The 23,120-nt window shown below is 36.5% G+C and overlaps 1 protein-coding gene across 6 annotated transcripts in view; it reads left to right on the top strand.

Annotated features, from left to right (window-relative positions):
• Positions 1–23,120, top strand: part of Slc25a26 (solute carrier family 25 member 26) — a 130,406-nt gene that overhangs the window by 36,936 nt on the left and 70,350 nt on the right. For all 6 annotated transcript variants that reach the window (XM_040289592.2, XM_005335322.5, XM_013362876.4 and 3 more), the window contains 2 exons: positions 1,041–1,145; positions 2,561–2,608. In XM_040289592.2, coding sequence (XP_040145526.1) covers positions 1,041–1,145; positions 2,561–2,608 — 153 coding nt within the window. The remainder of the gene's footprint in view (positions 1–1,040; positions 1,146–2,560; positions 2,609–23,120) is intronic.

Raw genomic sequence — 23,120 nt, forward strand, 5'->3', positions numbered from 1 at the left:
ATTGGAACACAGCCAAACCATTGATTTACATATTATTTATTCATAGCTCCTTTGTGCTGAAACAGTGTAGTTGAAGAGGCCATGTGGTTTGCAGTCTAAAGTGTTTATTTTGGTTTTGACATAAAAAATTCTGCCAACCTTTGCCTTAAAGCCACTTAATTATGGAAAGAAAAAACCTTACATTAAATCTATCCAAACTGGGCCCTACTCTCTGATTAGGAATTAGAATACAGAAGAAAAAATATAGACCTCCTTGACCTTGTGTTATTTATTTGGTGGGATGGTTTTGTGAAATTTCTTGTTTTTCTTTCATTCTGCTACGTGTGTTATGGAAGAGATTGTCCACATTTCCTACTGTGCCTCAGGTGTGAATATTATATTTTTATTCTAAAAATTTAAAATTAATGTCTTTAGTCACATGGAAAACAGTGGATACCCGAGTTAGGTATGTGAAATGTGTGAAATCTAAAGTGTAGACAAAGTTTGTGTCTATGGCAGACTGCGTAGTGCATAGAGGATTTCCATTAAAACAGTTTGTTTTCAGTGTAAGTGTATTCTTCCCTGTGCCCTCCCGCCCTTTGTCCACCCCTGCCTCTATCCTTCTGTGGGCAGAGTACCTTCTGGTTTGGCAAATTCTTTGTCTCCCCGTTTGTGAAAATAAGTAAGCTACCTTTAAGCATAAAGGTAAAATCTTGGAGGTGTGAACTTAAGGTGCTGTATACTTTATCCAGTGTTGACTGGTAAGGTGTAGGGACGTGCAATGTCACCTGGAAAGCAATGTCAGCAGCAATGTCACCTGGAAAGATGGCACTGAGTCAAGGGATACCAGAGCCCTCCTCAGCTATTGCATAGTGGGGGTTTAGGGACTTGGGTGGTGGCCATGATAGGGAGGGGTACCAGTTGATGATCAGTCTTGCTCTGACATCTTTCTGTAACCTGTACATGATACATATTTACTGTGAATTTTGCTTATGGAAAAATTTTCAATTTTTGCAACAGTTATTTTCTTTTCAGGATATAATTAAATTTATATATTTTAGATTGCCTGCCTGATTCGAGTTCCTTCAGAAGTGGTTAAGCAGAGGGCACAGGTGTCTGCTTCCTCAAGAACATTTCAGATATTCTCTGATATCTTATATGAAGAGGTGAGATGTTTTTAGGTTTTCTTTCTTCTCTTTGCTGACTAGCATTTTATAGTAGTTAATAGGACACTGTGTGGCTCATGACCAGAGCCTAAGAGGAAACCTTGGGGCTGAATTTAATGTTCAATTATAGTAACTTTTAAACTAAGATTATCTTTGCCTTTTCTTTGTTTTTTAATTTCTAGTTTTATTTCTTTTTCAAATTTCTGACCAAACATACAGTGAGTACCATTATATATGTATTCTGTTGTTATCTTCCTATATTTATTTTAGAACCAGACACAGAACAAATGGTAAATATGTAAAGTGAATAACTATATTAAAATATCCCTATAGAATTTGAGGGCCCAAAAAAGAAATATAGTAATGGACCTAGAATAGTGACCAACTTCATGTGTCAAAATATAATTTCTCTTTTTCTGATCAGAGTTAGCTTGAGTCAAAAATTATTTTTTCTAGACATTGACTAGGGAGGGAGCACTTAGTTGTTCTCCTTTATAGTTTTTATAGAAGCTTTCGTTTGTTTTGTTTTTTTGAAGCAGGATCTGATTATGTTGCCTAGTCTGGCCTCAAACTCTTAGGCTCAAGGGATCCTGCCTCAGCCTCCCTAATAGCTGGACTGTAGGCCCATGACATGGCACCTGGTGGTTTTTTTTTTTTTTTTTTAAATAGGGGTTATTCTCAGCCTGGGGTGCTGATGCACACCATCAATTTAGGAGGCTGAGGCAGGAGGATCACAAGTTCGAGGCCAATCTTGGCAGCTTACTGAGACTCTGTCTCAAAATAAAAAGGGCTGAGGTGTAGTTGAGTAGTAGAGGGCCTCTGTGTTCAATCCCCAGTAACTAACACCCCCCCCCCAAAAAAAAAACAAATCAATCTCAATGAATGTAGGTTTTAAGAAAGTTGTTCTTAATGGTCTGTTGCCCGAGCAAAGAATGAGGAGACATTGAATACCTAATGAACGAGATCTGTCCTATAGGATCCTTATTGGACCATGCATATAAATCATGGTTTGTCTGGAAATATATACCACTACTTTATTGAGCAATTATTAATAAATTTGTGATATTATGAAATATTTTCTTTTTATATGAAAGGATAATTGACATTTATATGCATCTGTTTTGGAAATATATTCAAAGCATCTTTGCTTTTTTCATGAGAAGAAATATTGAATAATAGCAACTAAAACTAAATGAACATGTAGGCAGCCAGTTTGTTTTTAGAGATGCTCACATTTTTTAAGGGAACTCACTTGAGTTTAGAACCTACTTCTTGTAGAACTGAGGTGTGGGTGAATGTTTTAGAACCCATGTTTTAGAGCAGATGAATCTTTTTTTTTTCAGAATGTCATTTAGAAATCTTCTTTGCCTTCTGACTTCACAAGTTCTTGTTTTTTTTTTGTTTGTTTGTTTCAGGGCATCCAAGGCTTGTATCGAGGCTATAAAAGCACAGTTTTAAGAGAGGTAACTCATTTAATTTCCCCTACTGAAGTGCAAAAGAGTGATGTGCTCTATTTGGTATGTGTGTGCATGTACGTATTTGTTTCCCCCTCCCCCATACTAGGCACTGAATCCAGGGGTGCACTACCCCTGAATACATCCCAAGTCCTTTTTATTTTTTATTTTAAGACAGGGTCTTGCTAAGTTGCCAAGAAAGACCTTAAGCTTGCAATCCTCCTGCCTCTGCCTCTCAGGTAGCTGGAATTACAGTAAATTTATGTGTTTTTAACAAGCAGAAATAAATTTGGAGAAACTAGTTTAAAAGACCAAAAAAATGGGCCGGACACAGTGGCACATTCCTGTAATCCCAGTGGTTTGGAGACTAAGGCAGGAGGATTGAAAGTTTAAAGCCAGCCTCAGCAATTTAGCGAGACACTAAGCAAATTAATGAGATCTTATCTCAGAATAAAAAATTAAAAGGGCTGGGGATATGGTTCAGTGTTTAAGCATACCTGGGTTTAATTCCTGGTATCAAATAAATGAATAAAAATAAAGGAAATTATGCTCATTCTTTTTTTAAAAAAATATTTATTTTTTAGAAGTAGTTGGACACAATACCTTTATTTTATTTACTTATTTTTTCGTGGTGCTGAGGTTCAAACCCAGAGCCTTGCACGTGCTAGGCGAGTGCTCTACAACTAAGCCCCAGCCCCAGCCCTATGGCCATTCTTTTAAACACTGTTAGTTTTGTTTTGGTTCTTCCATCTAAAAGAATGGTAGAAGGGGTTTGCCGCCATGTAGCTTCACTGTCACTGTAGGGTCGCTAAATATCTCTTAGAGCCAAAATATTGAGAAATAACTAAGAATAAGATATCCAGTTAATCACTGTAGTTTAGAGAATTAATAAGAAATTAGTAATGAAAGAAGCACTCTAAGAGATGAGCGTGCTTTCCTTATAAGCACCGACACTGTTAAATGTAAAAGGATTTTTCGCAAGGTGACTATCTGCAGTGTAGCCTAGATGTTCAGGAGCTTTGAATAACTTCCTTTCTTTGCAAACCAAATGTTTCAAAATGAGTTATTTGTGTGAAGAGGACTTCAGTCTTTCGGAAATATCACCTATACTGTATCTTCTTTCTGTACTTGTTTTCTGACTTTCTAAAACTGTGTTATTTATTCAGATTTCACCTGGGCACAGGGGAAAGGGGCCCTTTCTTTTTTTTTTCTAAAGTGTGCTGAATAAATGACTATATTTACATTCCAGCGAGTATTGGTTTTGCATATAAAAAGGCAAAGCACATGGTTACAACTGTATTGTATTCTTCTGAAAATTTGTTTTGACGTATATTATGATAGTAATTAATTTTTTGACTACAATCCTGGCAGATAGCTTGACCTCCCTGAGACGACTTCGTTTGCTCAAAACATCAGTGCTTTGTTGGAAATTTAATTGGGGTCTTCTGCATTGTGGGTGTTCATAAAAGATCCTTCAGAACCAATTTTAGTTGAAGTCTTGCTTCTGTGCAGACTCTCAGATAGAATGAGTGAGTTATTGCTGAATGAAACATAGCTACTTTTCCAAGTGAGAAAAACAAGAAGTTTGCTTTGAAAAATTTTTTTGCTTTATAAATAGTTCCAATTCTTAGATTATTCTTACACCAATATCAAATCTTTTCCCCAAGAGCTCCTTCGATTGTTCCATCAACAAAATACATGGAAGCTTTAATGAAAATTGTGAGGAGATTTATACATTTATTCTGAGTGCAATTAAAAAAAAATAGTTTCCTTTCTCTAGCAGTAATGTATTAAAATTAGATCAAAGTTTGAATCCATGTATTTATTATATAATAGATTATGTGTGTTCTGTGGACTTTGTTCTGTAACTTTGCTGTTACACTTTTTAAATATCATGTGATGTTTCTGGAAATTGGATGCTTATCTCTTATGTTCTACTATTTTAGTTGCTGTGAATTTCACACTGAGTCTAAGCAAGGTGAGCAGATTATACTATTTACCTCACCCTTTCAGTTATCGTTTTTCTCATGATTTTTGTCAAATTAGATGTGGATAAGCATCTTACTTCAGGGGTATTGTTTCAATGAGATGAAAGCAGGGAGCAGAATCGTAGCTGCTGTTATAGTCACAGTGATTTCAGATGGTCCATTGGCCTAAAAATTTTGTGGAGAGCAGCCTTGTGATGTTGATATGAAGTAGGATTTCTATAGAGAACCAGAGAAAGGTAGTTTGTTTTAGAAGAAGCAGGAATAAGCTCAGCAATGATCTTTTATCCACAAATTCTTTGCAACATTTTTAGAATGTCTGCTGTGTAGGGGGCATAATGCAGAACACTTCTGCCCTGAAGGATTTTCCTTATGGGGACACACATCGGCGATTGTCTTTTTTTCCATGCAGGGCAGCAGTGAGGTGTGTATGTACAAGTGCACCTGGGATTGTTGAGGAAGTGCTGCTTGTGGTAGTCAACTAGTATTTTATATTAATAAAGATGAGCCTTGGCTGAACTCTGGAAAAAGTGGCGGTTGAAGCAGTCAAGGAAGGCAGATATAACAGCAAAGGCACAAGGAGCAGTTGAACTGTCACCTCAGTTTTTTTGCTAAGCAACTAGAGAGGGCCATATGGGAAAGGCCTGGAAAGAGCCTGATTATTATCCCCTGGAGTTTGGAGGACACATGAATGTTGTGTGGCTTTAGTTGTGCAAATCTGAAGGTAGTAAGCTGGTTGGAACTGTCTGAGTGGTAGAATGTTGTCATTTTGGTAATGAATAACTCCTGGCTTCTTTTCGATAGATGAGAGTAGCCACTGAAGGATTTGGAGGTAGCTCAGGATTGTTTCTGCTATTCCCAATTTTGTCACAAGCAATCAAGCAGGTCAGACAAATCTTTCAGCCTGGACTGTAAGTTCCTTGAAGCCACCAAGATTTAGGTATAAAAAATCACCACTCACTGAAAAATTTACTCCAAATCGCATACAGCAGCTTTCCAAACGTGGTTACCCTTATCACATCCTTCATTTATTGAGAATTTCCTCTCAAATCCGGTGCCCAGACACAGGCCCCTTTAGGGACCAGCCTTTGGATTGCCTTTTTTTTTTTTTTTTTTTTTTTAGAGAGAGAGAGACACAGAGAGAGAATTTTAATATTTATTTTTTAGTTATCGGTGGACACGACATCTTTGTTTGTATATGGTGCTGAGGTTCGAACCTGGGCTGCACGCATGCCAGGTGGGCTTGCAACCGCTTGAGCCACATCCCCAGCCCTTTGGATTGCCTTTGAAAATCTCCTGCCCAGCTCTGTTGTCTGCTCAGTCCAGGTCTTCCCCTGACACTCTTCATGTTGTAGTAGTCTTCTGTGTCTTTCTAAAAGTATTCATTCCTTGGGTTATATATCATGTAGTCTTTTTTTGTTTTCTTTTTTGGGTACTGGGGATTGAACTCGGGGGCACTTGGCCACTGAGCCACATCCCCAGCCCTATTTTGCATTTTATTTGGAGATAGGGTCTCACTGAGTTGTTTAGCACCTTGCTTTTGCTGAGGCTGGCTTTGAACTCGCAATCCTCCTGCCTCAGCCTACTGAGCTACTGGAATTATAGGCGTGTGCCACTGCCCCTGGCTCACATAGTCATTTGTTAATCTGTTTTTTTTTTTTTTTTGTTAATCTGTTTTTGAGATCATTGTTAATGGTTTCATGAAGCGCACCTTCACTTTTCATGATTGTGTGATACTGTTTTACAAATGAGCCTTTATGTGCTCAGGCACTCCCTAGTGGTGGGCATTTCAAATGTGCTGCCATGCCTCTGTTCAGATGTCTTTTTGTATACTTGAGAGTGTTGGTAGGTTACATGCCTGGAAGTAAAATTACCTGGATAAAGGGTGTTTACAGTTTTGATGGATACACCAAGTTGCTTTATGAAGATGCAGAGGGCACTTTGCCTCCCATGTGGAGCTCTCTGTTTTCCAATCCTCAACAATGGTACCAGCAGTCTGTGAAATGGAAAAGATCATTGCAGTTTTAATTTTAGTTGTAAATGAGGCTGAGCATATTAACATATTTCGTTTCCTTCACTGTGTATTGATTATTTGAACTACCATGGAATTCTTGTGAAAATTAAATAAGGGGTACTTTCAGGGGTGACTGACACATAGTATGTGCACAAGAAAATGAACTGTGGTTGTTTGTATGATAACTAACAGAACCTTTGTCAGTGAAGGACACCTAAACATGAATTACAGCTCTGCCCTTAACAGCTGTCTGCTGTGGGCATGTTATGTGCTTCTGAACCCAGCTTTGCCCATTTGTGCTAAGAACTCCGCATAGACTGTTCTTTTTGAAATGTTGAATCTCATGGCCGACCTGTGGGATGGGTGTTAGAAATTAAAGCTGCCCCTGGATTGTTAGGTTCTTGAACGGGATGTAACTTAAATGTGTAAATGTGGTTTCATGATGAGGGGTAACAGTTGCTGTTTTTGAATGGGAGGCCACACAACCATAATTGCTTGTAGCCACATTTGTTTCATCCAGATGTTTTATTGAGAGGAATTTCTTACAGTTGAATTAAACTGTAGTCTGCCAACTGATTTTGTGTTCCCTGGCTACTTCTGTAGGAAAAACAGCAACTTGGTATAATAATAGGAAGTTACCCTAACTGATGGTTGAGCTGATCAAAATGACCAATGTTATTTTAGAAAGGGTTAGAAATACTTTATGATTACTCTCTTTTGAATCAAATTGGCAATTTGTTGTAAGATTACCCATTCAGAGAAAGACTTTCTTGCTGAGATTCCAACACTTACTGTTTTCCATTGAAAAATGTTATGCAATAACTATAGCTAGGACTTCTGTTACTTATTTACAGTCCTTAAGTCTATTTGCTACTTCCTGCTTTCACAATGGTAAAAAGAGAAAAGATAGGTGAGTTTTTTTCTTCTCCTTTTATTAGTGCTGTGTGTCTGACTCTGTGTTTATATGAAGTTGTTTTCTTTGATTTACCTCTTTCTTTTTCTTTTGGTTTGTCATGTTTTAATTGTGACTTGTCTTTTCAGGTGGCATGTAAGTTCTTTTTGAAAGAATTGGATTTTTACCTCTTTATAGCATACTCAGGCACTAGCATGAAACCTTCTCCATAGGGAGCACACAAGAAATATTTGTTAGGTTCTTTTTGTTTGTTTTTTTGTAGTTCCTTTAAGCTTGATTCTTTCTTTGTCCACATGCCACCAGACACCATGGACATTTCAAAATGGTGAAGGAGCACTAAGAGGAATTGGAAATAGGCAGAGGGTAACTGCCTATATACTTCATTATTGCAACCTTTGCATTATATAGATGAAGAAATACCAAAGAATGTAAAATTTTCTAGTTCAGTAACCCTAAGATTTATGAGAAAATAGTTTTCATGCCTGGCTTTATTAGAAAAATAGTATTGTATAATTCACTTATTTTCTGCATCTTAGTAATTCTAAAAAAAGAAAAATAATGATTATAAACCTTTAAATTCTTTTAATGTGAAATTGTTTTTCAGTTAAAATTCAAGGCAAACATATTGAACTCTATTTTAATCCTACATAATTCATTTTATTAACTATGACCAAATAGAACATCTGTTAAAATTCCATAATGTTAGCTTCATGGGAAAAGGGGAAAAAAAGATCCCTGTTTGTTCTTGGAATTTGTCCATTGTTTTATTGTTCAGACTTTCGGTAAATGTGTAATGAGACAGTCTTATTAATGGGAATATTAAACAGATGAAAATGAAATTTTCCCTTTATTCACAAAGGTTTATAAAATGAGTCATTTAACTGCATTTATATTATTATGACTACTGTAGAGTTTCTCTATGAAGAATGAAGGATAGTTCATTCAGTTAATCCTCTAATGCAGGAACCTAAAATTATTAGTCCTCAAATCTGGATTTTAGCCTACAGTTTTTCATCATTTCTTAAATAAACATTTTTAGAAAGAACAATTTAGTAAAATTATCTTAATGTAGAAAAATTACTTTAGCCCTTTAGTGCATATTTTCTCATGTTTTGTTTACATGAAACCAGCTGCTATTTGCTTTTCTGATTCCTTGGACAGATTTTGTTTGCACTGTAAAGTTTTGCAAATGGCATGTCTTTTTGTTTTTGCACATTGGTCACATTTTCCCAAAGGGACACCAGGTCCCGTGTGTGTGGTTTAGTGGGAGGTAAACGCAGTGACAGGACTCTTCATTGTAAACACAAGAAAGCCGGTTAAAGGTGGAAACTATGGCTTAATTCGTCATTGTAAATGTTATAATCACAAACCATACTGCTGTAGTGACTCTTGTTCCTTCTTGTTTTTTGTCCCCTGTGGAGTATCATCTTCCTTCAAACTTTGCGAGTTAGTTTGGATTGCTTTTAGGCTGCTGCTAATAAAAAATCTGAACATAGAGCTTTTTATTTATTTTTTTATTTTGGTGATAAGTGCTTTCTTTCTTTTCTCTTCTCATAACAAGAAATTTAATTTAGTGAGGCCCTAAGCAACTTAGCAAGACCCTGTCTCAAAATAAGGAATAAATAGGGCTGTGGTTGTGGCTCAGTGGCTCAGTGCTTGCCTCATACGTGTGAGGCACTGGGTCTGATCCTCAGCACCACATAAAAATAAATAAAATAAAGGTATTGTGTCCATCTACGACTAAAATTAAAAAAAAAAAAAAGAGAATACATAAATAAAGAGGGCTCAGTGGTTGAGTGCTCTGCTTTCAGTCCCTGGTACCAAAAAAAGGAAAAGAGAAGAAGTCTGCAGGTCAGTGAGGCAAGGAGGATCTAGCCCCTTTCCCTCTCCTCCTCCTGAATGACCTCCATGCCCTGGCTCGTCAACTCAGGGTCACAGAATGGTGGCTGAGCCGTGTGGCCCCATTTCAAGTGTGAAAAGGGGAGGGCAGGAGGCAGTACTAGCTTTGTCTATTCTTCGGGGACTGGAAAGCTGAGGGTGACTTCCAGTGTGGAAGATCTGGGCCACCACAGTGGGTACCATTTTCTGTCTACTCAGGTCCTTCCCAGCGCAAGTTCCATCCTTTCAAAAATCTCTGACTTTAGCCCACACTCGAGTATTCTGTTGAATTCATGAGCCCTTGCCTGTACTGAATTTGTCTGGACATTTAATTCTGTTTTGTAAGCTATTATGTCTGTTTTTATTTTATTCTGTCACCTTTATTCCTTGGGGAACCAATGTGAAGCTCTTCTTTAAAAGTAATAGACAACTAATGTCATGAAATACTGTTGTATAAATATTTTAGCCTTTTTGAGGCGCACAGAATGTTCTCTTCCATTTTTTAAACTAAGAACTGCAAACCAAGGTCTTCTCTATCCTCCATGACTCAAATGGGGCATAAAAATCAATACTGACTATAAAAGCATAAATTCATGAAATCACATGGCTACTTATGTCATCATTATCCATTGTATACAATGTAAAGGAATTTAATATTGTATTTTGATGTAAAATAATTTCTATTTCTTTTCTGAGTAAAAAAATCAGTGCATGCTCTTTATAATAAATTATAAAATATGAAAGTAAAAATTATTCCTAGGAAAAAAATTGTTTGGTGATATCTCTGAAATTAGTATTTTAAAGCCACGAATTTGCCTCAAAGATTTGGGTGGGGGGTTACTCAGGGGCACTCGACCCCTGAGCCCCATCCCCAGCTCTATTTTGTATTTTGTTTAGAGACAGGGTCTCACTGAGTTGCTTAGTACCTCGCTTTTGCTGAGGCTGGCTTTGAACTTGAAGTGCTTCTGCCTCAGCCTCCTGAGCCGCTGGGATTATAGGCGTGTGCCACCAAGCTTAGCTGTTATTTTATATAGTTTTGATGTTAAAGTTAAAAATCTCAAAATATTTATATTAATATAATCATACATAAATGCTTTTGTTAAAAATGATGTCAGTGGCTTTTTTTGTTATTTTTGTGGTACTGGGGGGTTGAACCCAGGTGCTTGAGCATGCTAGGCAAGCCAGCCCCATATTTTATTATACTTTTAATTTTATTTTGAGACCTTAAGCTTCAGGTATTATAAAGTAAATCTCATATTTTGAGCCACTGTCAGGATCAAATGAAACAATGTATGAAAGAATTTAGAACAATGTGATTACTCAGTAAACATAATTTATTACTTCAATTTAAAAGGTAAATTACAAACCCAACATAAGGCACATGCCTCTAATCTGAGCCATTCGGGAGGGTGAGGTAGGAGAACCAGTTTGAGAGAAGCCTAGGTAACAAAGACACTAGAGGGTGCACAGTGCCTATGTTTTAAATGCCTGTGGCAGAAACCTCAACCTGTAAGAACCTGGGAGAACCTGGGAGCGTGGACTGCTTGCCTGGTAACAGTGGTTTAAATTAGGAAATGAAAATGCGGGTATGACCAATGTTGTATGATCCAACATGCTCAAATGCATAAATTTGTTTTTATCTTTTGATACATATGTATATATTTATTTAGGTTCTAATTTTTAAAAAATACTTTTTCCATGGAAAAATTTAAAGATGTAAATTTAAAAGAGATTAATTAAATGAATTTTGGTAGTCCAATCACCCAGCTTGAACAGTTACCAGCTCTTGACCAATTTTGTTCTATCTATACCATACCTACTGCCTGCCCTTCTGTATTAGTTTAAAGCAAATACCAGCATTTTATACAGAAATGCTTCACTGAGCATCTCAAAAATATGACTAAACTGTATTTAACCTACCAAAGGTGAGTGTCATAACAGAAAGTCAGATACTCCATGATCTCACTTATATGTGCATCTAAGAAAATTGAACCTGCAGACAGAATAATGATTCGCAGGGATGGGAAGGCAGACTAGGGGGATGTTCATCAAAGGGTACAGACTTTCAGGTAGAAGACCTAAAGTCCAGTCTGGATGGAAGTGGTGGGTCTTATTAATTTGATCATGGCACTCATTATACAATATGTACATATATATCCAATCATCACATATATCTTGAAAAAATATATAATCTTTGTCAATAATTTTTAAAAATGAATGTCATCCTCTCAAAGTTATTTTCCCTAAACTATTTATCAGTTGTAAAGAGAAAAATAATAACTTCCTATTTGGAAAAACTGACAGACACTATCTTGTCCAAGTGATCAAAGTTACCAGTAATAAGATACATTAACATCAGGCATCCCCAGTATGATGACCAAAAGGGACACAACATCACTTCTTTGGTCTTCTTCCAAAAAAATTTTTTTTCAATGCAATCATGGGAAACATATCGACCCAAATGGAGATATGTTGCACAAAATTGTCAAGGTTATGAAAAATAAAGATGAAAGAACTGCCACAGATAGGCAGGGACTCAGGAGACTAAGTAAATACAGTGTGGGATCGTGGCTAGCATCCTGGAACAGGGAAAGGGAGTGAGCGGGAAACTGCTGGCATGCCAGTGAGCTCTGTGATTTATCAGTACTGGTAGCTGTTTTGGATAATTATACTTTGGTTAAGTTGTTAACATCAGGGAAGCCAGTTGTAGAATATGTGTAAACTCTCTACCATTTGAGCATCTTTTATGTCTCTAAGTTATTTTTTAAAAATGATTTTTTGGGGGGCTTGGGTTCAAGTGGTAGTGTGCTCGCCTGGCATGCATGGGGCACTGGGTTCGATCCTCAGCACCACATAAAAATAAATAAGTAAAATAAAGGTATTGTGTTCAACTACAACTAAAAACTAAATATAAAAAAATTTTTTTTAAAAGAATGCCAGATTCAGGCATTATATGAGATACTTATTCCTAAAATGGTCTAAAATTATGACAGGTTATCTTTAAAGTTTTTTTTTTAATTCCACATTTTGGAAAGTCTCAGCTGTACTTTCATCCTACATTGTCAAAATAGGGCACAATCTCAACCTGTCCTTTACTCACAATTGCTTCTTCTTTGACTTTTCTGTATTGATTCTAGAAATTGAATACTGTGAAGAGGGTCTGTGTTGTTGAGACTTCATGAATGCACACCAGGCCAAACTATGTGAGGGTAATGTTCCTTTTGTTTTGGTGCTGTGTCACCCTGAAAAAGATAGAATCAGATAGACTCCCTTTTCTTGCACTACATCTATAGCTTAAACTTAATCCTATAATTCAGTTGGCTGAACATTAGGGGCATGAACTTATTTTTTCTTGGAGTTTCTAATTGTCTTGTGTGTGTGTGTGCGCGCTCGCGCGCATGGGCATGCTATCAACATTTCTCCTGTGACCACCTTGACATCATCTTGTCCTTTGTGAGCAGTCTCTTCCCCTTGGGAATTTGGACTCTTCCACCCTCCTGCTCTCATCTGGCATTCAGGGCGTCTGGTGTTGGATTTGCTATTTCCCAAAGGCTGCAGAGCATGGCTTGGCTGTAAGGCTGCCTGGGGTCCCACCTCAGCCCTGCCTCTGCCACGCTCCCACCTCTGGCGCCTCAGTCTCCTTGCTGAATGAACACACGTTAGGGCATAATAAATGTAAAGATAGAGTTTGTTTGAAGGCCTTTATTTTATCCTGATTTTTTGGTGGGTAGTTATCTTTCTCTAATGCCTGATGTAATTTATAAGTTTCTTACTAAAGACACCTGGTAAAAACCATTCCTAATGATTCTTTGGCCTCAGATGTGTTTTGATGTTTTTTTTTTTTCTGTAGGAAGGAATTCTGTTAATGTTATGATTCTTAGAGAAGCATTTTTTTAAACATATATTTTAGTTGTAGATGGACATAATATATGTTTTGTTTATTTTCCTGTGGTGCCAAGGATTGAACCCAGTGCCTCACGTATGCTCTACCACTGAGCCACAACCCCAGTTCTGTAGAGAAGCATTTTGATCTTATCAGTTTAGTGTTGATCCCAGTTATTTGGGAAATAAATGATTAAATTTGTTTGTAAGAGTTTTATAAAGTGATGACCAGGTTTTCTGGTAAAGCTCATCTAAATGTCAATCCACAAGTTTTTCTTGTTGTTCATCTTGTGAATTACTCTGTACTTCTAGAAGCATTAGGTAATGAGTTGATGACCCAGGTAGAAATTATTTTGGGATGAAATTTATTGTGCCTCTTAGGATGAATTAAGTAGATCATTTGCCTGGCAGAAGATATCAGTTACAGTGTTCAGGTGTTACAGTGATGTATCTCATTGACTAACACATCTTGTTAAAAGTTACTCTCTCTTGATTTTTCTGTTGAGTCACACAATTGTTAACCAAAGATTTTTCTTTATCCTTTCAGACATTTAATAATCATTAGGAACAAATGTTTGTAGTGCTGACAACACATCTCAACCATTACATTTTTTGGGGGGAGGGGATGGGTACCAGGGATTGAATTTGGGGGCACTTGACCACTGAGCCCCATCCCCAGCTTTATTTTGTATTTTATTTAAAGACAGGGTCTCATTGAATCGCTTAGCACCTTGCTTTTGCTGAGGCTGGCTTTCAACTTGCAATCCTCCTGCCTCAGCTTCCCGAGCCACTGAGATTACAGACATGCGCCACCATACCTGGTCTCAACTGTTACATTTTGGACTGGTTTTGATTAAGTGAAAACCCCAGACAGAGGGGAAATGATAAATTCTTATATTATTTTTTGTAGTTTAAAGAGGATGGAAATTGAGTTTACTCAGCATCTGCCATGTGCCAGACCAGTATTTTTCATGTTTTCTCATTTAATCTTCCCAGTAATCCTTAAAGAATCATAGCCAACCTGGGCATGGAGGCTCGTGCCTATAATCCTAGTAGCTTGGGAGGCTGAGGCAGGAGGATTGCAAGTTTATTTTATTTTGAGACAAGGTCTCAATTTAGTGAGACCTTGTCTCAAAATAAAACATGAAAAGGGCTGGGGATGTAGCTCAGTGGTAGAGCATACCTGGATTCAATTCCCAGTCCCACCAGGGGGAAAAAAAAAAAAAAAGGAATCATAGCCAACTAAATGATTGGATCTGTTACTTATCTAATCATTATTCCCAACCAGTCTATACTGTTATCTTTCCCATAAACCATTTTATATACAAACAGATATTTTTTTCTGTTTGTGATGAGAAAACTAGCACTTAAGTGATTTAAGTAACAGTATAAAATAACACTAATAATAGAGGGCAGAGTTGAGCTCTGAATTCGTAACAGTGTCTATATTTCCTTTTCTGTGTAAGGGTATGAATGAGCAGGTTTTATTTTACTTGTTGATAAGGGGGTCTCATTGTGTTACCCAGGCTGGTTTCAAACTCCTTGTTCCAGTAATACTCCAGGCTTGGCCTCCTGTGTAGCAGGGACTGTGGGCATGTACCACTGTACCCAGCTTAAAAAAAAAAAAATGCTTTTTCTTCCCCCCTCACCTCATCTCTACCTCTTATTTTGGAAAATTATAACTTGCAGAAAATTTTAAACATAATTCTTTTCCCCAGTTAACTTTTTTTTTTTTTTGGACTGGTGATTGAACCAAGGACTTTGTGCCATACCACTGAGCTACACTCCCAGCCTCTAAGATTGTGTCATTTAATTTATTCTTTCTTTCCTCCCTCCTCTTCTCCTTTCCTCTCTCCCTTCCTTTCTTTCTCTGCTTTTTGCCTTGAAACATTTAAGTTAGTAGTAAACATTCTGTCAGTCATTAAATAATTCAGCATGTCTCTTTAGAATCATAGTTCTTATAACTATAATACCATTATGATAACTAAGAAACTTGCTATCTGTATGTTAATAGTATCTAATATATGATTAGTTTTCTCTATTATCCCAGTAGTAAAAGCCATAAAACAGTTGTCTCCTCAGGATCCAGATGGCACATTGCATATGGTTGTTAGATTTCCTCCCCCCCCCCCCCGCCCCCACTGGCCCGTGACATTGACACTCTTGTAGAATCCAGGGTACTTGTCTGGAAAGTTTCCATAGTATGGATTGTCTGGTTTTCTTATTATTACTGTTAATATCTGCATGGATACAACATAAGTGTTGCTGGGTGTTTCATATTGCATTATACCAGGAAGACCGGATGTCCCCACTTGGTGAGGCTGAGCTTCGTCACTTGCATATGTTGATATTCTCCAGTTTTCTGTGCACTAAAGATGCAACTCTCGTTATTAAGAGTAATCTGTGGGGCAATAATATTTTGAGACCATATGATTATCCTGTTTGCCAATAATCTTTTACCTAATAATCTTTTAACATCTGTGGATGTTTCTTTCTGCTAACATTTATTACATAGGTATCGCAAAATGATGATCTTTCTTAACACTGTTATTTTTCTCTGGGTTCATTAATTGGCATTCTTCTGTAAATAGAACTTTTCTCATTCCAGTTTTTTTTTTTTTTTTTTTTTTTTGTGTGTGTGTGTGTGTGCGCGCGCATGCATGTTCTGCTATTCCTATGGACTTATTTTTGCCGTGACTCAGTTTCAGGAGCTATGATCCATGTACTACCTGACTCACTCATTTAAAGTGACCATGTAGTGCGCCATAGTATATTCACAGATATGTGCTTCCTGTGTCCACAGCCATGGGTTCTTTTTTATTCAGTAATTAGAGTCCATTACCATTATTTTTGGTGCTTAAGCTGTCCTAAATGTGGCCAGTGGGGGCCTCTTTGAGCTCCTTCTCTGTTCTTAAGACCTTCCTCATTCATCTTTGAGAACCTCCTTTACCGGTATAACAAGCCACACCATCTTGCCTTTAGTCTCTCTGCCCCAGCCACCTCCCCTCGAGCCCTTGGTTCCTTTTGGTGGGGAGTGATATTTGGAAACCAAGATCTGGCACTAGGTATGTTATTCCTTCTAGGCTTTTTTATTGGGCAGAAATTTAAAAAATTAAATGCATGATTTTCTCCTTCCCATTTCCGTATATTGATCTCAGGCAAGAACAACACATAATTACTGTTTGTTTTTAAAATTACCTTATTATAAAATAGACTTACTTCTGGAGTACAGTGCATGAATTTTAACATGCATGTAGATTGGTATAGCTGCTGGCACACTCAGGACCCAGAGCTGCTCCATCGCCCCCAAACACTCTTGTGCCCCCGATTTGCAGTCATACCATTTTCCTGCTTCTACCCCTTGACCAGCATTGATCCGTTGTTCATTGCTGTAGTTTGTTTTTTTTTTATTTTTATTTTTTTTATTTTTTTGAGAATATCATTTAAGCCAGGTGCGGTGGCACATGCCTGTAATTCCAGTGACTTGGGAGGCTGAGGCAGGAGGATGGCAAGTTCAAAGCTAGCCTCAGCAATTTAGGTTGTTTTTATATTTATCATTGTTACATAATCATATAGTAATATGTGGTCTTGACGTTTACCTAACTTCGTGAATAAGATAAAGGTACTAAAATGCTCAGCTTGGATCTCCTGCCTGGAATCACATGATTACATACATATTCTGAAATCCTCTGGGGTTGGAGTTTGGCTAGTTCTTTTGTGTGTTTGTGCACCTTACTCTGGACTTAAGTTAGAGTAGAAAAGTAGAATTAAGTTAGAGCAAACAAGGTGGAATTTGTTTGAAATGCCCTGTTGTACTGTTCTTATGTAAATTATAAGAATGGGTCATCTTATTCCTGTGGAATAGAAAAACTGAAAAAAAAAAATCCACCTGGTACCAGTTGCCCCCTCTCATCTCCATCTTAGCAGTATTAACTAACACTGTTAAAGATATAGTGGTCTATTTCTTATGGATTTTTCATTGGTTACTACAAGTAACTGATAGGAAAATCTTGTAAGAAATGTGGGCCTGGGTTCAAATGTGTGGATGGTAAAGGCATATGCTTTGCCTTTGTCTCTTGTGTGGAGTTTCACTTAGATAATCTTGAATGAATTTTTTCTCATTGCATTCAAAACAGAAAATATTAACTTTTTTATCAGGAGTACTTTACTGTGATTCTTTATATTGAGATAAAATTAAATATAAGCCAAGTCTTACAAAGAATGATTAGATACAGAATAAAAAAGTTATTGGATTAGTCTCATGCAAATTAAAAAACCCGAATAGTTTTTAACCCCTTTCACAGTTTAGAGAGTATTAAGTATATGTCATTTATGCTATTTGAGGAGGCTTTTTGAGGCAATATTCAATACATGTGGCTTTGTCAACAGGGACTAGTCTTAGGTTTTTCTCAGATTTGCTTTTGCATGCGTTTTAAAAACTGTTATTTATATTCTACTTCTTAGAATAAAGAATTAGAGCCATTAAAATTGGCATGCGTTAAGCATGCTAATTAGTTCAACATACTGACCAGTTCTCTGAATTATTAGTTCAAAGAAGCATTTGGACAGGGGTGAAATTAGATTTGGGCATTTTTCATTCTTGTTGTTTTAGGGCACTCTGTGTTGCTTTGATCTGTAAATAACAGATGTTTTTTCATGCATGCTTCAGGAGACATCAAACATGTTCAAAATTTTGTTTCAGATTTAGGACTCATCATTCTCATCCTGAATTGGATATGCACATTTTGACTACAGTTACATTAGAAAAAAAGTTCATGAGTGATAGTGAAAGCTGCCCTATTTTAGTTTTGTTAATGTGTGTGTATTAGCTTTATTTTTAAAAATAAAAGCAGTACACAGAGTTTACTTTATCCATTACTAAAATATATTGGTTATTTAAATACTGGTCTTAAGAATAAAAGCTTAGGGAACTGTGAAAACATGAAGATTATGTATTTACGTGTGTATATGCATAGGTGTATATGTGTGTATACAGAATTCTATATGTGTGTGTATATATAGTGCATACTTTGCGATGTCTGTGAGGTAAAGATAAACATGTTTGAAAAAAGGATAAAACGTTTGATTTTGTTATTCAGTAAATATTTGTTTAACAATTGTATAATAACTAGAATTAAGGTCAAATCCAATAGATTGCACAAAAATCATTTTTTAACTTGAATCACAGTTTATACCTCTTTTGGCTGTTATGTGAAACACTTTTAGTATTAGGAAGACTTTAGGTAAGGAATGGCATCAAATTTATGGCAGATGGGATGAAAAAGATAAGACCAAGAAAGTTAGAACGAGAAATCCTCTAGTCCTGTTTTCCATACTCCCTGATCAGAAGGTGGGGTGCAAACCCTGCTCCAGTCTGGTGTAGGAGCAGGAAAGCCATGTGATGAGAGTCTCTGACTTTGTAAGACTCTTGTTTAGAAGTAATGTTAGAAATAATAATGTCTTGTGTTAATTCCAGTGAGGTGCTATTTTGTTGAGTAAAGTCTTCTTTTTTTTGGTTAGACTACCTGAGATTTAGCCATGTATTCCATTTGCGGTTTTCTTTATGTGATGTATATATTCAATGGAATATTATCTCTACTTTAAAGAAGATTGAAATTATGGCATTTGCTGGTAAATGGATGGAGCTGGAGACTATCATGCTAAGTGAAATAAGCCAATCCCAAGGAACCAAAGGCCAAATGTTTTCTATGATATGTGGATGCTAATTCACTTTGAGGTGGGCCCTAGGGAAGAATAGAGTTACCTTAGATTAGGTAGAGGGGAGTGAAGCAGGAGAGGGAAGGGGATATAGGTATTGGAAGGGTAGTAGAAAGAAACAGACATTACTTTGTGTAGTGCATGACGGATGTGATTCTACAACATGTACAATCAGAAAAATGAGAAATAATACCTCATCTATGTACAATATATCAGAGTGCATAAATGCATCTACTGTGATGTACTACTAATCAAAACAAATTTTAAAATGTTACTGTAATAGTAGTCTCTGCTACACCAGACAACAGAGTACTGAAAGACTTGTTTGTGATTATGCACTTTACTGTCTTATGCGTTCTGAAGTTTTTCATTCATTCTGTGTGTAGATTTCCTCATTTAAAAATGGTTGGTAGGGGCTGGGGTTGTGGCTCAGTGGTAGAACACTTGCCTAGTATGTGTGAGGCACTGGGTTCAATTCTCAGCACCATATATAGACAAAGGTCCATTAATAACTAATAAAAATATTTAAAAAAATGGTTGGTAAACTGTGACCAATGGGCCAAATCCAGATGAGACCTAATTTTTATAATAAAGCTTTATTGACATTCAGCTACTCCCTCTTCTTTATGTCTGCCTGCCATCACACTAAATACCATGGTTGAGTAGTTGTGACAGAGACTGTATGGCTTGCAGAAATCTAAACTGCTATCTGGCTCTTTACTGAAAAATGTTTGTTGAAATTTAGAGTAGGTAATCTCCAAGACCCAGGCTCTGCTTTACGTCAACTTCTCTTTAATTCTAATATCCAAAAGTCTTTCCAGAGAATGAAAACATCATCTACCTACTAGTTTTCAAAGTGTAATGCCTGGACCAATAGCAGCAGCATTATCTGGGAACTTGTCAGAGACTGAATTTGAAGGCCCACTCCAGATCTTCTGAATCAGAATCTCTGTAATAGGGCTCAGAATTTGTGTTTTATACCTTGCAGGTGATTCTGATGCATGTTAAAGTATAAGAACCATCGGACTAGACAATACCAAGATTTTCTTGTGGAGCTAAGGGTTAGCTCAGTGTTAGAGTGCTTGCCTAGTACATGCAAGGCCCTTCAGGGTTTGATTATCAGCACTGTCAAAAAAACAAAACAAAAACCCATTGCTCTGTTTTGAAATAGAGATAAATTTAAATTCTATAACCATTTGAGAAATGAATCAGGAAAAAATGAAATATGTTCAATATTATTACAAAATCTGTTGATATTAGTAGTGAATCTTCTCTACTGAAAGTTCCTGTGATATTGTGAATTTTTGTTAATGTAATGATGGATTCCTGAAAGACATATCATTGTCACCTTCACCATGGTACTTTTAATGAACAAAAAGGAAAACAATGTATGATTAATTTCTTCATGAAATTTTTTCACTAACATATTACACTGAATTATTTTAAAGTTGAAATAAAATAAAAGATTAAATCAAGAATGATTTTACTCATAAGGAAAATGCTTTAATAAAAGAGCATTTAATCAACCATTCCACTACAGCTGGATTTCTTACCCATTTTAAGTGAAATCACAGTTCAACTAACTTTATCCTCAGAAATGAGCTCCAATCAGACTCCTCATCTTTGGTAGGCAAGATTACAAACACTGTGCTTTGTATGAAATCTCAAAGAGAGGAACAGCAAAATTGTACATGTCAAGAGAGCATTACAGGATGACATTGTTATTTGGAGAATTGCTTTCATCTCTTGAGATATCTCTCACCTGCTTCATTTGGCCCAGAATATTTTCATCTCATGAAAATGTCTCTGCCCTCCCTGCATCCCAAGGTGTATGGTACATAGCCCAGTAACAAGGGAAAAATCATAACCTAAAAACTCACTTTAAAGTGCCCTCTAAGAATTCAGGGGATATAAACTGAGTTAACCAACTTTATTTTGTTGAAAAGGGACCATTGGTTTTGTGTGTGTGTGTGTACATGACTCGGTACACACACATATACACTTATTATATGCTACATATATGCTTGAACATTATATGTACACTTAATTTGCATGAATCTGTATGCCCATTTTTTCATATGTATATGTACTTATAGCAAACTTTTGATTGTAAATTTCATTATTAGTATTTTTTAACTACTTCTAAGACCTGGGTTGACTCTCAGTCACTAACACATTTCTGTAGGCCACATATGCAAGCTGGTTGACTTTGTTTTTCTTTCTTTCTAATGTGCCAAACATATAATGTGATTCAAGGGGTGTACCAATTGTGTATGTGCGCATGCAAGGGTGCATGTTTTTATACAGCAAGAGTTAAATGTTTCCAAATGATGTTATGTTCCATTGTGTGAACTTTTGGGTGATAGGTTTTTTTTTTTTAATTAAATATTATGCTTATTTGGTTGTCCTCAACTCCCTGGTAGTATAATGTATACTCTCCTTGAGCAGCTTTCTCATGCTGCTGGTGGGTTTTGAAAAAGAGTATTTATTCACTTCAGGAGTGTAGAATTGGACTTCTTTTTCATGTTTTGTGGATGACACATTTGGTTGTACCTGGCAAAATCCAGTTAAAAATAATAGTATTTAATTTTTAATAAACTACCAGGCTTTTGAACCATCTGGAACTGTATTTTCTTTGTACGCAGCATCTGAAGTTCAGCTGTTAGCATTTCTCCTTTGCTCTGGGAAGGGTCAATTGCTTTTCAAGTCTTTGATGCTAGCTGTGTCAGCCTTTTTCATATTTTCAAAATGCCCGTGTAAAAGGGCTTTTCATCCATTCATGCTGATAATTCTTTTGAACTTGAGGTTTGAACCAAACTAATCAAATTTAATTATAGCTCAAATCCCGTTACAGTGAACTCCAGTAGACGTCTAGGGTAGGTTTCTTCTTTTTTTTGTTATACTGGAATACAGCCATTACCAATATTATATTAAGTGAGTAGGCCATTGACTACAATTTGGGAGATCTTTTGTAATGACCAGATTTTTGTTATATTGACATTGGTATTATTATTTAAACTTCATTCTTTTCTAAAGCAAACAATAGATTAGTTGCCAGTAAAATTTCTCTGCATAATACTTTAGGTGGTCTTTTCCTATTCATCTTTAACACTTTTAAACCATTAAAATCTAAGCTACTTACATAAAGAATCCTTTGGTTTTGTTGTTGCTAAGCCTTGTTTGTTTCTTTGTTTGTTCTTAAGATATGAAACCAAATGAGGATGTGTATCTATCCTCCTGGGATTTATGCATTTTTGTTAGTTTAAAAAATTTTTGGGGGGGGGAACAGTATTATTTACTGAAAAGAAGTAGGAAATATAAATGTTTAAGTCTGTAGCATATATTAAAGAGAGGTGGATTAGTACTGATATTTTTAGTGCTTCAAAATGATTGCTAACACATGTGCATTGTATTTTAGTATCTTGTTAAATTCACTTGTTAATCTGTATTTATGCTTCTGCGTGTGCATAGCGCCTTTCCCAACACAGTTTAAAATTTAAAAATTAGTTTGTTTGGATTTCTAAGCCGATTTGAGAGTAAAAACTTTCTTTTCATCCCTAAGTAAAATCTATACATGTTTGTAACACTGGACTTATTTCTGAATAGTAAGAATCAACAGAATTCATTTTTTCCTGAAGATATTTGATTGCAAAATGAAATGAAAATACAGCTTATGAAGAAGAGCAAATAGCAGAGCTCCTATTAACGTGAAAATTGGCTTTTCATTTTTAATTTAACTCAAAACTACTCATTTTCTTGAATCACCTTTAACAGGGTCTCTTATTTTATAATGAAGTGAAATGTGAAGTTAATTTACATGCTAATTACTTTGCAGTATAATTTTGCTTGCTAAGTTGCTATTGATTTTAAATACATATGTTTAAGGAATTTTAGTAATAATACTGCCACGTGTGGGACAGATTCATGCCATCACTCTTTGGTTATCCTTAGAATTGTTGGCTGCAGTTGCTGCTCTGTTTGGAGGGCCTGGCCAGCAGTCTTGTGTGCCACTTTTGGCTGAAGTGCCACAGAGTGCGACATCTGCGTGGTCTGTCAATGCTCTTAGGTAGGCAGAAGCCCAAACCTGTGAGAGCAAGGGCTAACATTTTTAGCTTTCAAAATGCTTTCCGT

The sequence above is a fragment of the Ictidomys tridecemlineatus genome, chromosome 2, assembly GCF_052094955.1.
Source record: "Ictidomys tridecemlineatus isolate mIctTri1 chromosome 2, mIctTri1.hap1, whole genome shotgun sequence".
NCBI lineage: Eukaryota > Metazoa > Chordata > Mammalia > Rodentia > Sciuridae > Ictidomys > Ictidomys tridecemlineatus.